The sequence below is a fragment of the Ipomoea triloba genome, chromosome 15, assembly GCF_003576645.1.
Source record: "Ipomoea triloba cultivar NCNSP0323 chromosome 15, ASM357664v1".
NCBI classification, from domain to species: domain Eukaryota; kingdom Viridiplantae; phylum Streptophyta; class Magnoliopsida; order Solanales; family Convolvulaceae; genus Ipomoea; species Ipomoea triloba.
Genome location: NC_044930.1, coordinates 4674253 through 4687715, shown reverse-complemented (window position 1 = coordinate 4687715; position 13463 = coordinate 4674253). Strand labels below are relative to the sequence as shown.

General features: G+C 32.2%; 2 protein-coding genes across 2 annotated transcripts in view; both read left to right on the top strand.

The window, feature by feature from the left end:
* The first annotated feature begins 2038 nt into the window (after positions 1–2038).
* LOC116005563 (abscisic acid receptor PYL4-like) lies at positions 2039–3346 on the top strand. Its single transcript, XM_031245789.1, has one exon. The coding sequence runs from the start codon at positions 2349–2351 to the stop codon at positions 3021–3023; it is 675 nt and encodes a 224-aa protein (XP_031101649.1). The 5' UTR covers positions 2039–2348; the 3' UTR covers positions 3024–3346.
* A 9846-nt stretch (positions 3347–13192) lies between these two features.
* The window catches only part of LOC116006734 (valine--tRNA ligase, mitochondrial 1-like), an 8827-nt gene continuing 8556 nt past the window's right edge, over positions 13193–13463 (top strand). Inside the window, exons 1-2 of the mRNA XM_031247224.1 lie at positions 13193–13261; positions 13360–13410. Of these exons, the coding sequence (XP_031103084.1) occupies positions 13259–13261; positions 13360–13410 (54 nt within the window). The 5' untranslated portion in view covers positions 13193–13258. The remainder of the gene's footprint in view (positions 13262–13359; positions 13411–13463) is intronic.

The following is a 13463-nucleotide window of genomic DNA, read 5'->3' as shown; positions in this document are numbered from 1 at the left end:
AAGGAAATAAAAGGACACACAAGACATTACTAAGAGGGGACTTCTTACGACACTTCTTACGTGACAAAAACACTCTGAACTCAATTGTACACTGAGCACTGCACTCAAACACTATACTCAATATTATATTCAGATACTCAATTACATTCCAATAATACTCAAATACATACCGGTAACACATTATTACCGTCATATATGTTTAAAGACTACCTTCATTATTAACGCTCGTGAGGATAAAGTAAAGAGGTAGAGTTACGTTGGATGAAATCCATACCCAAAGATAAAGACATGTAAGTAAATCAAAGGATATTAGTCCTTATCATGAAGTCATAGGCTTCACGTTAAAGCTTATATTATTGTCAACCCTCAAGTTGGAATAGTATGCAATTAAAACCCTCATCAACTTGGTTGCATGAGAAAGAAACTTCTGTAAACTAGAAAATAAAAGGATTAAATCATCATTGGTTTTCCAACATTTGTGCAGGAAATCAGGACAGTGATGAATGATGAAGTTGGGCTGGCATGGAAGAGACTGATGGGCATTATTATTATTATTATCAGGGAGAATATTAATTTATCTAAAATGAAAAGTAATTTTATGTATGGTAGAGAAAAATAGTTGGTGTATTATTATTATTGTATTAGATTATAGATATTGGGTGATGTTGTAGAGATTGGACGCACAAAATAAAAGGAGGGTGCGGTATGACTTTTAGCAGGCGGCAGAAGAGGGCAGACAAGAAGACAGATGCTTATTGCTTAGCTTTATCTTATTTTTGATTGGGTGGATACCCCCTTTTTCTATGCCAACTTGATATGCATACTGCAATTTACCTGCTATCTACTTGGCCTGCCCTGCCCATGCAACTTGCTTTATTTTCTTTCTTTTTTTTCCTTGCAATTTCTTGCATTCTTATTAGTTATTACCATGTTGCCTGGCCTTCTGGCATGGTGGGAGAAAGTTCCTATACTTGAAATGACATATTACCCCCCCTCCACTTTTTCCTTGCGGTATAACTCAACTAGTTGATCAATTCAAAACTTAAAATAAGTCCATAACTTTTGTTATTTACTCTGATTGTAATTGCAATGTGTAGAATTTAAATCCTTCTAATAACAAAAAAAAAAAAAGAAAAAAAGAGAGGTATGCATTTGATTTTGTTGTTGATATTAATACACACAGACTGTGCTGACGATTGAAATGCATCTCGCTATTTATCTCACACACTTATCTCTAACATAAGAACGATATGTAAGGGACTTTAAAGTTTAATATTGAAACTTATATTAACCCCCACCCACTTCTACCATAATGTTTATTTATCCTTTGACTGACTCTAGTACTCTTTTATTGTTAATTTATTATTATTACTATTATTATTATTGTTATTATTTAATTGTATGTGATTTTAATGTTTCACAAACCGTATACTGTTTTGGTCAATATATGTATTTAAAATTCAGTGTTTCCTTCGTTGCAAAGCGACATCCTGCATTATCATATAAGCTAGATATATAAAATAACAAAGTGTTTCCACACTTCCACTTATTATGTAAATAGCAAACATAGCAATATAATGAAGTTCTACAACTAAAATAACCCATACAAGTTCATCACATTATTGACTTAATAATAACTATAAACTTACAAGTTTAACTCACAACAAGATTAATTAGAGTATTTTTAATCTCCAACATATACTATTATCACACATACAACAATCTAAGGCAATAAAAAAAAACAAAAAATAATTACAATATATTTTATACACCCTCATATCTGGTATGTCTATGAATTTCTTTCGTCACATATTAAAATTAAAAAAAAAAATGTAATGTTTGGTGAAGGCATGATCCACAAAATTAAAATCCCAATGAGAGAATTGTATTATGTATATCCTCAGCGTAACCAGGGCCACAAGTAGTACGTCGTTGAAATTAATATAATAACACAAGGGGTGCTTTGGTAATTGCCGCATAGCAAGTAGATGTTGTTTTATGAACATCACATGAGCTTATCGCCCACTGCCTTTTCTTCCTCTCCTTTTGAAAACCCAACAATCTCCTCTCTGGAATACATATTCATTATTATATATACACACATTCATAGAAGTATAGTGTAAGATACATATACCATCCGCCCACCGGATTGAGCCACTACAGCCCTTCATAAGCTTCAAGAGTTACAAAGAGATTATACATACACATCTCTCTATAATCTATATAGAGAGAGATTAGAGAGAGATTAGAGAGAGATTTTGCATACAAAGAAGTGTGTGTATATATATATATATATATATATATATATATATACGAGCTGAATCAATCCTGAGATTGATTGATTTGTAATGTCTGAAATGCTTCCGAATCCGCCGGAGAGGTCTGTTTTGCTTCAAAGACTAATCCCGGGGGCGGCCGCCACGTGTAAGCAATCGCAGCCGCAGTATCAACGGCGGACGCCGATTCCCTGCGACAGCCATGTCCCGGAGACGGCGGCGCGGTATCACGCGTATTCGGTGAGTCCCAACCAGTGCTGCTCCGCCGTGATCCAGTACATCGCGGCCCCGGTGTCCGCCGTGTGGGGCGTGGTGCGGCGCTTCGATAACCCGCAGGCGTACAAGCACTTCGTGAAGAGCTGCCACGTCATCGCGGGGGAGGGCGGCGTGGGGACGCTCCGCGAGGTGCGCGTGGTGTCCGGACTCCCCGCGGCCACCAGCACGGAGCGGTTAGAGATCCTGGACGAGGAGCGCCACGTCATCAGCTTCAGCGTCGTCGGCGGGGACCACCGCCTGGCCAACTACCGATCCGTCACGACGCTCCACGCGGGGGCGGGCGGCGGAGACGGCGAGGACGAGGACGAGGACGGCACCGTCGTGGTGGAGTCGTACGTGGTCGACATCCCGCCGGGGAACACGCGGGAGGAGACGTGCGTGTTCGTCGACACTATCGTGAAATGCAACCTCCAGTCGCTGGCGCAGATCGCCGAGAGCTCCGGCCGACGAAACGCGGCTAGCTTGAATTGATCGCCGATCGGGACGATCACGACAGACATGCAAAATGAAGAACAAGAAATCGAGTGCCGATGAATTGAAGGCTCCCGCGGAGTCAAGGAGGTGTTCCATACATAGCTTAATTAAGCTCTGATCTTGCCGTGAGTTGCGATCATCATATCATGTGTAATGTTTTGTACTTCGATCACCATATATAGTCTGAAAATCATCACGACAACATTTTAGTTCCAACTTCAAAGTTCGTTTGTGCTTTAATTTTAATTCGTTGAATACCAGGTTGTCAAAATTGCTTGTCCATTCTGAAACATCATAAATTTATTTCCCCAATTCCCATCCTTCTATTCTTTCTTGCTTCCTGTTTTCCTTTCAACACAAAATTATATCATTACAACAATTTTTAATTTACCAGATTGACGATGATCTCAAATTCTTAATGTCCAATTGTATAGTACTAGAATTATTTTATAAAAGTATCTGATAAAAATTACTCAACGTAACACCGCACTAAAACTAATCACATCATGATGATCTTGAAGCGCGTATAGAGCACTAACTCTATAAAAAAAATTGTATTCTATTAAAGATAATGAGTTGTGTATTCAGTGACATTTCTAAATTTTAAGTAGTGATAAGTTTTGATTGAACAGTTGATATTGACCAGGATGAAAGTAAAGTTATCGGACCATATTGAAATTAATCACCTAAGGATGAATATTAAGAAGCATATATTATTTATTTGATTTCGAATTTGATTGTCTATGAGCATTGGATATACCAAGGAATTTTGTGATTATGAGGTGTATAAAGAGCTAAATTTGACAACACCTAAACTATTTGTGGATCTCATTTCTATATCAAATAATTAACGACTAATTAATAATATTTGGTAAATATTTCATGTTAATAAGGCATCTTAATGTATAGAAGAATCTTCCTCTAAGTTGTCTAATGAGCCATTCACATATATACACGCAGGGTGAAACGGTGTTAAACGGTTTTGGGAGCTTAACATCTTTGGAGTGTAAATTGCGCGTGAAATGGTGGGTTCACACTTCACAATGAGAAAATTATTTAATTTCAAAAAAAAAAACGGAGAAAATTATTAATAGTGACGGCGGCGTTTGATGCTAGTTGCCAGCCAGCTTAAACGCAATTACCATTAGTTAAACATCGCGTGTTTACACACTTTGACCCAACATATTATATATATCTTAAATAAATATAATTTATATTCCGCATCAAACTGGTTCAGTTTCTCGCCACTATAAAACTAATTTAAATTTAAATTCGGATTAAGTACGACCACATAATTTCAGTTTTAAATCATAAAAAGTCTGACTTAATTTTTTTTAACATGATATACCTTTTATAAGAATTAAACTTCCGACCTTACAGTTATATCAATAGTCTTTACCGCGTAAAAAATCTTTCATTTTTTTTTTGTCAAAATACAAAAATGGATCTCACTTCATGGTATTTTTAATATATGATATTTATTTATTTATGAATCACTATGAAAATGACATTCACAAAATAAGTATATTTTTTATATTACAATAGGTATCATGTTTCCAACTTGAATGGTTTATGATTCTTAAGATTATAACGTCTTTTTCACTATAGAAAACATCGCATTACCAACGGACTATATTTCATTAGTAATAGGTCGGGTCACATTGGACGCAAATGGCAATTCTAGCAAATCCATGTTGGTAATTACCTATGCGGACAGAATTTATCTGAAATTGCCATGCAACATACAAGTACGTTGGTGATATCATCGCATGAATTCATGATAAGATCAAATTTAATGTCCTAGATCATCAAATGGTTTAACTTTTAAATTTTGTATGTTTTAACAAATTGATCAATTTAATTAACTTGTTAAATTTAGTGTGTCAACTCGTTCACATCAACCGTTACAAACATGCTAGTGACTTGTTTTAATTTTATGAAGTATAATTTATATTTATACATGAAGTAATAATTAAAAAAAATTCCATAATATAATTAAAAACTCAAACATACTAGTGGTTGAATTGGATAAAGATTGTGACGTCAAAATCAAGAATATTGTGTATAGGGAGTAAAATCAGGTTGCAAATTATCCTGACAATCTTGTTTTTCAACGAAGAGATAATTGAAGAGAACTTTGTATATATGGTCCGGATGGTATACTCCACGTGCTTCATTATGACCTCTTTTTCGAGAAGAAACAACCTTTAAACGCTATTAGTTTAGTGTTTGGAATGAACCATCCTTTAAAAAAATATTGTCCAACGTTCCTGTTGATCTTATCAAAATAACCTACCAATTTGACTTTTCATTTGTCTCTCAAGAATATATAACTATTGGTAAATGAGTTAGGCATGTAACATGTTTCTCAATTCAAATGAAGATACTAAACATATAAATTACATTCCTGCTTGGCATAGTAAAAAATACGAACTGTAAAATTATTTGAAATAATTAAAGACAATATAAATACAAATTTGCAAATGTCTGTTTTAGATAAAAATATATTCTTTTTTCATATATGCAAGAGAAAAATATCTTATATTTATTTTGCATTCATCATTTCAATTATGAAAAGAAATTTGATTGGTTGCATAACAATTGTAAAAGTATAAATGCTTTATAAGTGCAAAAGAGAAAAAAAAAAGAACTTATATTTTTATTATCTAAGTTTAAATATTAAACTTAAAGTTTTCAAAAAAGAACTTATATTTTTATTATTACGTTTTCAAAAAAAAAGTTTAAATATTAAAAGGAATTTTATTTTTAATTTAAGAATTGTAAGTGAAATATATTTTATTTTCATTTCAAATGTGAAAATATAATTTATTTGTAGATATTTTACTAAATTGTACGCTATGTGAGAACATTTTGAATATTTTATACAATTTTTTTATTGAAATAATTGCAACTAAAGTTAGTCAAATTAATAATTAATGACTAAAATTAAAAATAACATTTCTAAATCTAATAATAATAATAATAATAATAATAATAATAATAATAATAATAATAATAATAATAAGATAAGAGGAATAGCTTTGATTAGGTAGTCAAGTCTTTAGCAATAATAATATTGTTTTGAAATTTTAACTACATTAATATATTTATCAATTTGAAAATAAAAAATAGTATTATTGTAATAATCATAAATATGAATATATATCCTTCGGTTAGTCTTGTGTGTGACGGGTAATACATTTTGATTGAATGTAATAAAAGGTCGTTAATGACTTAATGTCTATCCATAATAAAATCAAATTAAATGCCATTTGCAATTTATTTATACATTTTCCTCTTATCATTATCTTCACAAGATTTTCTTATACATTAAGGCAAGTAAAGTGTCTAATACATACCTTGTTTAATTGACAAAAGTTTAAAAATTAATTAAAATGCTAGATCTAAAAGGTTATAGGTTCAAGCATCGATTTTAGTTTTATTGTTTCAGAGTTGTTATTAATGATTATTTGGTGTAATTGCAATTATTAAATTATTTATAGTGTATTTCAGTGATGTTGAGCATAAATAATATATAAACATAAATGTGCAATTTAACTATCAGCTTAGACTATGCTCAATTAGTGGTACATGCACAACTTAGAAAAGACACGAGACTCCCTCTTCCTCGTTCTCCATAAACGGATCAGATCATGTTCTTAGCTTATGAGGTAAGTGAGGGTACACTTGAGCTCAACGTTCCATTAGGTTTTCTAATGCCCACTAGTACATTTCACCAAAAACTCTACAAAACATACAATATACTTTAATATGAAATTATCAAAAAATACGTAACTTTCAACTTTACTATTTTCACCTAAAAGTAATGTTGTATTAATTTATTTTCAATCACATATTCATCATTTATTTATATATCACTATTGAATTTATATTGGGTCAACTTCACTAAACCCAAAAATATTACTCTATACATTAATTATTTAATTGTGTTTAAAAAAGCATTTAAAAGAGAGAGAGAGAAAGAGGTTTCATTTGTTTGGTACCATGTTGTAGTATTTAAAACAGTAGTACTAGTACCGATAACGTGATGGGAATCAACAGCTACTCTTGCAAGTTGGAAGGGGCTTTTTCTTGTGAACAGACCAATTAGCTGACGCCTCACAATAGATGAACAAATAAATATTTTATTTTAAATTTTAAAATAGCAGTAATAATAATTGTGCAAGTTGCAAGTCCTTTGTTTAATAGGTACGAAAAGTAGGGCATGGAGATATGCACAGCAACTGCAACTGCAACTTGCTGCTGCCCAATCTCACCTTCTCTTGTTGGCTTCTGCATTTAATAATATATATATATATATATATATATATATATATATATATATATATATATATTTTTTGTATGGCTACGACTGAGAAGATGGGACAATTTCTAGTGCAATTTGGATGTGAAGTTGGAACAACTACTACTACTTAGCCACCGTATGTATATATCTTCCATAAATTTTATAATTTGGTGTACCACATCATCACATATACATAATTGTGCTACTTATGATGATTAGGATCTTTATTTTTAAATATTTGATTAATGGGGAATTCTGCACTATACTATCTAAAGATGTGCACGAAGTACACCTTGTAACTTTAGCCGGTAAAAGTCTACAGAGTAAACCAGCTTAGGAACACACTATTTAAACAATTTTTTTTCTTTTAATAATCTCCATTTAATTCACATAGAGAGGTTTAAATAATAATAACTAGGAGAAATATAATTGCACTTTTCGTCCCTAAGTTATAGGGTAATTCTAAAATTTGTTCATATTTAATTTGTTAGGTCGTGTTCACTTTTCTTCCCTAATCTATACTCGACGTTGCGAATTTCGTCCCTAATGTTTTATTAGTAAAGAGACGGAATTTGCAACGTCAATTACAGCTTAGGAACGAAAAGTGAGCACGACTAATAATTAGAGACGAATTTTGAAATTACTCTATAACTTAGAGACAAAAAGTGTAATTTTTTCTAATAATAATAATAATAATAATAGAAAACATATGCATGCTTATGTTTGAGTTGTAGGATATGAGATCATGATTAATTAGTGGAGATTTTATGATTTAGCCCTCAAGTATATGATTTGTAATGTCGATCTAAATTTAGATGTGACAAAATAGTCATGTTTAATTTGATTGTAGAAGTGATATGTGTCAAGTAGTATATGTTGGGGTGCATGGCGAGTAGTATATCTAGCGCAATCTAGATCATGTTGCTTGTCCTAAAAAGAGGAGCAAGTGATGAGTACAAGTAGCTAATACCTTTTTTGCTCGCCAAGTATTGAGTTCTTATTAATTCAGACTAAACGATGAAACAAATCTTTGTCGGCCATTAGTATAAATAGGGGGTTCCATGTACTCCGATATGGAGACTCCCACCATTATTAATATGGTAAGTAACTCTACTATTTTCCTTCCATTAAGAACACTTATGTAGCATTTGGTTAGTTGGACACTTTTATACCTTATTATAAATTATAATATTTGATTTCAATTATCATGTTTATTTATCTACTTTTGCTATCACACTATTAATTAGTAATCAATTAATCACAAAAGTCATTTAATTTATCTCCCCTTCCCCTACTTTTGAATAAAAAAAATAGGACAAAACAATGTTTTTTCTTCATCCATATTCAATGTAAAATTTTAGTACACACACATGATGTGTGCGTATTTAATTTATTTATTTATGAAAAATGGCATTTTGACATTAAATTATAATAATACAGTCTTTTCCCTCTCAATTATCCTCAAAATGCCTAATTTTATCCAAGCATTATTAGCATAACTATTAAATATTAATGGAGGGTAGCAATCAAAAAATGTAAATTTTGAAGGACTTTTATGTAAATTTGAATTACAATTTTCTATTAATTATCATTATCTAGTAGTCAAATAAGTTAGCCTCTCTAACTATCATCTTAAATTACGCAAGTTTATGGACTACTATGTCTTTATATAACAGGTCAGTTAAGAATAAAATTAGTCACTTTGAGAATAATTGAAGGGTAAAATATTATGTACTTATAATTGAGAGGGAAAAAACAACTATATCACTATAACTCATAGTCTAAAAATTACATTTTTCCTATTTACTTGTTTTTTTGATTCATATTTACTATTGAACATATATATAGTACTTTTACTAAAACCCATACCAGTCTTTGATTTCAATTATTTAACGCCTCCTTAATAAATTTGTAGTTGAAATTCTCATTAGTACAAAGAAAAAATAGTTTACTAGCATTGATGGGATATCAAGCGTACGTAACAACTCGGATGGGGGAATAGGGAAAGATGAATAAGAGTGGAAAGGAGGTGATTAGTCGAACGGGACACTGTCAAGTCGGGCCTGGGAGGATGGAGTTAGTTGGCTCGAATGGTGAAGCACAGAGTCGGCAGAAGGAGGTGGTCTAGTGTCAGAATTAGTAAGTTCAACTGGTAGCCAACTAAAATGATTGAGTCGGCCACCCGGAGGCCCGCTGGGAGGCCTAAACAAACGGGTAACTGACCTGTAGGGCCAGGTAGCTAGAGGCCAGCTAAGCGGCTTGGTGAGCGACCGTGAGACCTAATCAACCTGCTAATTAACCAGGAATGACAGTTAGCCAACGGACTAGCCGACCAGGAGCGGGAATGGGTACTTAAATGGTCTATGAAGCTACCTCGGACCAGGCAGGAGTCAGGCACAAACGTGTAGCAGTCGGGAGACCGGTCAAATGGGCGTGAGTGACACCCGTGCGGAGGGGTGGAAAGAGTCGAATTCACGCGGGGATGGAGGAATATGTCGTGCTTGGAGGAGTCGTTCGTGGTGGAGGTTTGAATGGAGAACTGAGCGGCCCGGTTGGCTGGTGGGGTGTCCGGGCGACTCGCTGGTCGACTCGGGCGATGTGGTTAATTGGAGAATCTTCAAAATTCAGTGAGATCAAGGGTGGATTTGGCGGGAAATAACAAGGAAAGAAGATCGGAAGGCATTAGGAAATCAGATCAAATGCTATAATGAAAGTATAGATCACTTGTATTTATGGTAGATTAGAGTTACCAAATTTGTATCCCCTTATCCCTTTATAAATATGATCCCTTTACCTTGTAAAAGGAGAGGTTTTCTATACGTGATTAAAGGCAATAAAACTCTATTTTTCCAACAACCTAGCCTTACTATTTTTCGGTGGTATTGACCTACCATTTGACTATCCCGTAGTTATTAAAACCAACAAGCATATCATCATCATCATGATGCCTCGTTACCATCGTAGTATTTAATCTCAACACTCAATTATCCCATGCCCATCAATATAACTAATATCAATCTCTTATATTTATTGATAACTAAAATTCAAAAAATAAATATTTATTGATAACTGAAAAGTGTGTTGACTTATCAACACTACTCCAATAGCAAACGACGAATTGATATCTTGTTTCTCATCTCATCTCTTCTCTAGTTCAGTTGGAGTAGCAATAGCCTTAATTGTGAGTTAAAAGTTCATTAAATGAACTTTGGTTATAGCCTATAGGGGCGTTTATTAACGTCCTAGCCAGATTGACTTTCTACCAGTACGTAACAACACATACTACACGTACGATGATATTTTTCTGCTATGCACGTTTTCTAATCTTTATGTCTCAACATATTAATAGCTACCTAGCTGCATATATACTGCATGGCCCAGCCCCTCAACCCCCCACCCTTAACACTTTTTTATACATTAAATTGTTCTCAAGAACTACTAGAAAAGGTAAAGGGTTTTCATCATGATCTCTAATTAGTCAATGTCTCTCAATAACCCATGACGTTTTTAGTGGGATTTGAACCTCACATCACTTTTAATCGAGATTCTTAAAACCCTCACACTATTGTTGAAATAAGATTTTAATGTGATCAGTCGAATAAACTAAACTTATTCTATTATATTCTCCTTGTGCTGTTGTGGAAAGAGATCATACTACCTTTTTCCACCTGGTCCAGCATAGATGATATTATCCTTATCTATATTATGATGATTGGATTGGTGCTTTACCAAATTATTTAGATTTTATATTGAGTATAATAACTGAGTACTGGACCAAAATATAAATTGTAAAATTATATTCTATTACGTGAAACACTTATCTCTGCACTACATTGATGCTAGGACCAAGCTAGTTAGTACGATATATATTTAATTAGTTTAAGCCTCGACAACGGCATCCAATAATCTAGAGCTAGCTAGTTATATCTAGTAAGATATTTTGTTTACATAGCGTTTGGTGGAGGATAGAATTATAAGAAAAAAGAATTGTAATTCGAAGAGAAAAGAATGAAGTGAAAATAAAGTAATAATTAAAATTACATTGTTTGGTAGGAAGAATTAGAGAAATTGAATTATTGAGAGACTACTTATATTTCAATGAGAGGTTACTTTTTTAGTTTCTCAACATGAGATAAAGTACTGTATGATAAAAATATTAAAGCTTTTTCAACTTTCAACAGCGAACCACCTTTGCATTATCAAGAGAAGTAGTCCTATCATTATTTAACGTGATTGACTCTTTGTGCTTCAATAAGTTGAGAAAGTAGTTATGAATAAATATTGCACAGTATAAAGTTCCCAGAAATTTCTTTCACTTTCTAAAATGAGTCCACTTCCACATCATAAAATTTGTAAATTCTTCACTATATGTTCTACGTCTCCGCAATATTCTTTCACTTTCAAAAGTGGTCCAACTTTCATATTATATTATAAATATAATAACTAAATAATATAATAGGAAATAAAAAAATATAAAAGTACACAAATCATATCTACCATTTTTTTCTCCCACTTTTTTTATTCTCTCTCCCCTTGTTAATTTAGCAATTTCTCACTCCTATTGCAACACACATGACATTAAATAATAATAAATAAAAAACTCTCTCTTGCCACATAGATTATAAAGGGAGAGATTGGCAGGGTTGAGGATAGCCTAAGAGTTAGTAGTGCTAAAAAAATCCTTTAAAAAAACTTCCATACAAATCTCACATGTAGATAAAAAAAATGTAATTGACTTAATTATCAGGAATCCAACCTAGGATTAATTTACCATCAACGTATTCAGCGTTTATATGTTGTTGACACTTAACATGGTAAATGAGTTAATTGTAATTTTTTTGCCCACTTTTAATCTTTTAAGATATAGATAAATTTAAAAAATAAAAAATTGAGGAGACTCATCAATTGCACTATATAACTAATTTGAAGGCTTATTTAACGTTATCATTATACTCTACCTAAGTGAAATGACACATGATAAAGACATAAAAAAGAGAGTGAAAATTTATAAAGCCAACTTCAACCAGCTGAAAAAGTGAGAACATTTCTCATTCAATATCCCTATATATTATTATGAGACTTATTTTTTAAGCACACCTTTCACAAGAGTAAAACCTCTAACGTTATGATTGTATTAACAATTACTTATCAAATGGCCCAAGCTGTTATATTAAATTTATTAGAAACTTTGGTTAACTAAATTAGCCAAATTTTTAAACCAAAGTTTATAGCCCATATATACATGGATGTATATTATATATAACTAAAAACATGAGCCCATATATGTTATTACATGAAGCCCAAAACATGAGCTTATATATGAATGCAAATTATTGTGTGAACCACGATTCAAACGACGTCGTTTTGATAATTTTTTTTTTCTCTGTGCGTATGTTAGAATAATAAACATTCTGGAGTAAGATAATGTATTTTTTAAGTTAGAATAATGTACTTTATGTATTAGAATAATAGAATTTTCGAGGTAAGATAATGTATTTTATGAATTAGAATAATGTACTTTATGTGTTAGAATAATGTATTTTTGGATCGTGATCCACACAACTCTATGCAATAATGAATGATATATGAAGGTAAACTATGATCTACCTTGTAAAGTGAATTATTAATATATAAATTTATTTTTAATATATTGAATTTACATTTTGAATGTACATTTTTAATATATTGACTAAATAAACAAACACTTAGTACAATAAAAATGAACTTTTAGTATACTAAAATAAACATTTATCTATAATAAATATTGCAATCTAAACTATGGTCTATAGTATAATTTGCCTGATATATCCAAATTATAATATGCAAATAATAAACCATGGTACGTGATATAATATTAGCATTGGCCGGCCATCACTTAAAGCATCTCTCATTTGCTTGTCCACTGAATGCTACTAAAGAAGCAACTATGGTGAGTCCCTAGTGCTGATCGATTGAAGTCATAATTAAAAAAAAAAAAAAACCAATTTTGGTGATTTATACTTCTATACTGACTTTGCTGATTCATAGGCTGGAATAGAGGCAAAATCACAGGAGATGCAGAATTATGGCAAAAATGAGGTATGAGTTTCATCCGTGGATGCCTTTTTTTTTTTTTTTTTTTTTTTTTTTTT

Bases quoted from the DNA above. Each gene is read 5' to 3' on its own strand.
- LOC116005563 (XM_031245789.1), top strand. From the start codon at position 2,349: ATGTCTGAAATGCTTCCGAATCCGCCGGAGAGGTCTGTTTTGCTTCAA.